This window comes from Triticum aestivum, chromosome 4B (assembly GCF_018294505.1).
Source record: "Triticum aestivum cultivar Chinese Spring chromosome 4B, IWGSC CS RefSeq v2.1, whole genome shotgun sequence".
In the NCBI taxonomy this organism is placed as follows: Eukaryota; Viridiplantae; Streptophyta; class Magnoliopsida; order Poales; family Poaceae; genus Triticum; species Triticum aestivum.
The window spans coordinates 658,543,114-658,544,504 of NC_057804.1; the positions used below are offsets into that span (position 1 = coordinate 658,543,114).

General features: G+C 49.7%; 1 protein-coding gene across 1 annotated transcript in view; it reads right to left on the reverse strand.

Moving 5' to 3' along the window:
• Positions 1-67: 67 nt before the first annotated feature.
• Positions 68-1,391, reverse strand: part of LOC123090387 (protein SMAX1-LIKE 3-like) — a 10,935-nt gene continuing 9,611 nt past the window's right edge. The window contains exons 2-3 of the mRNA XM_044511711.1: positions 1,031-1,193; positions 68-949 (exon numbers count right to left, since the gene is read on the reverse strand). Of these exons, the coding sequence (XP_044367646.1) occupies positions 161-949; positions 1,031-1,193 (952 nt within the window). The 3' untranslated portion in view covers positions 68-160. The remainder of the gene's footprint in view (positions 950-1,030; positions 1,194-1,391) is intronic.

Consider the following 1,391-nt stretch of genomic DNA (forward strand, 5'->3'; position numbering starts at 1 on the left):
GATCTCCGGAGGAAAAACAGAAGGTGGCGGCACAGGTTTTCTCAAATGGAAACGGGAGGGAAGGAAATCCTCCTTAATTCAAAAAATATATTTTCTGAAAAGAAAATTCCAACAATTCAAAACCATTCAAAATACATTCAGAAAACATAAATAGTCTGTGCTAATTGAAAAGGAAAACACCATCGACGACATTCAGGATCCCCTGGTCATTAGCCAAATTGTCCTCCTCTTCTCCATCCACCGCATGAAAGTTCAAGTCCCAGCCATGATGACAACGAGATCTTCCCGCGGCGTCACCTTCCTCACGGTGCTGTCCATTAAACCGCCGCTTCACCCGTGGCCATGGAGAGGAAGATGAAGCCATGTACCTCCATTCCAAGGAATCAGAGGCACTCAGCACTACGATGGCATCCTCCAGGCTGACCACGCCGCCGTTGCGTCCCCTCGCTATTCCTGCACCGACGATGGTGTTCTTGATGCGCATCTCCGATTCACGATTCAGTCGGTCGATGCCGTCAATCAATATAACGCGGTGAGGGTTCTCCATGATCGCTTCGAATAGCCTCCCCTCGATATCGCCGTCGTTTTCCGGTGATCTCGGCCTCTTGAGAGCGTGCTTGCCGGTGCGCGCGGAAATGTCGGGGCTACCCTGCACCTGCAGGGTCGTGAACTCGATGTATGAGCCAAACACGAGCCTCGCGAGGTCCCGAGCCACCGTCATCTTTCCGCCATCGTCCCTTCCTAGGAAGAGCAGCCAAGTTGACGACGAGGAGCCAAACGGATTAGCGCCCGCCCTCCTCCTGGTCACACCAGATCGGCACCCGAGCAGCGTGCTCGATATGCCAGGGACGATATTCCTGTGCCGCGGAACGCGAAGCTCGAGCGCATCGCAGAGGATCTTGAGATTTGTCGCGCTGAGCTCCGCGAACTTCGGCCGGCGGCAAGCAGCCTGCATATGTCGCCGTTTAATGACTCATGAGTGAAATACAGTAGGCACATGTATATATCTGCATGGGTGTGTTATACGTACGTCTGCTTGAAGACTGGTGCCACTGCAGGTTAATCTGATGCGAGTTTTATCTTTGTAGGGGCGAAGCCATGAAGGAATGTTCGCCGTCGTTTCGTCTAGCTCGGTGCCGCCAAAGATGGCCGGTCGTCCTTCTCCTGATTTTGCTTTGCTAGCTTGACACCCACTGGAAGAATAACACAGGAAAAATTAGCGTTCTTGTTACTCCCTCCTTCCATATACATAGGACCTAATACGTCTTTCGAGGAAGCCTTTGACCAATAATAAAATTATTAGTATATAAGATGTATGATACAAAAATTATATCATTAGAAACTTCTTTAACATACGAATTCAATGATATGATTTGTGTAACATGCATGTT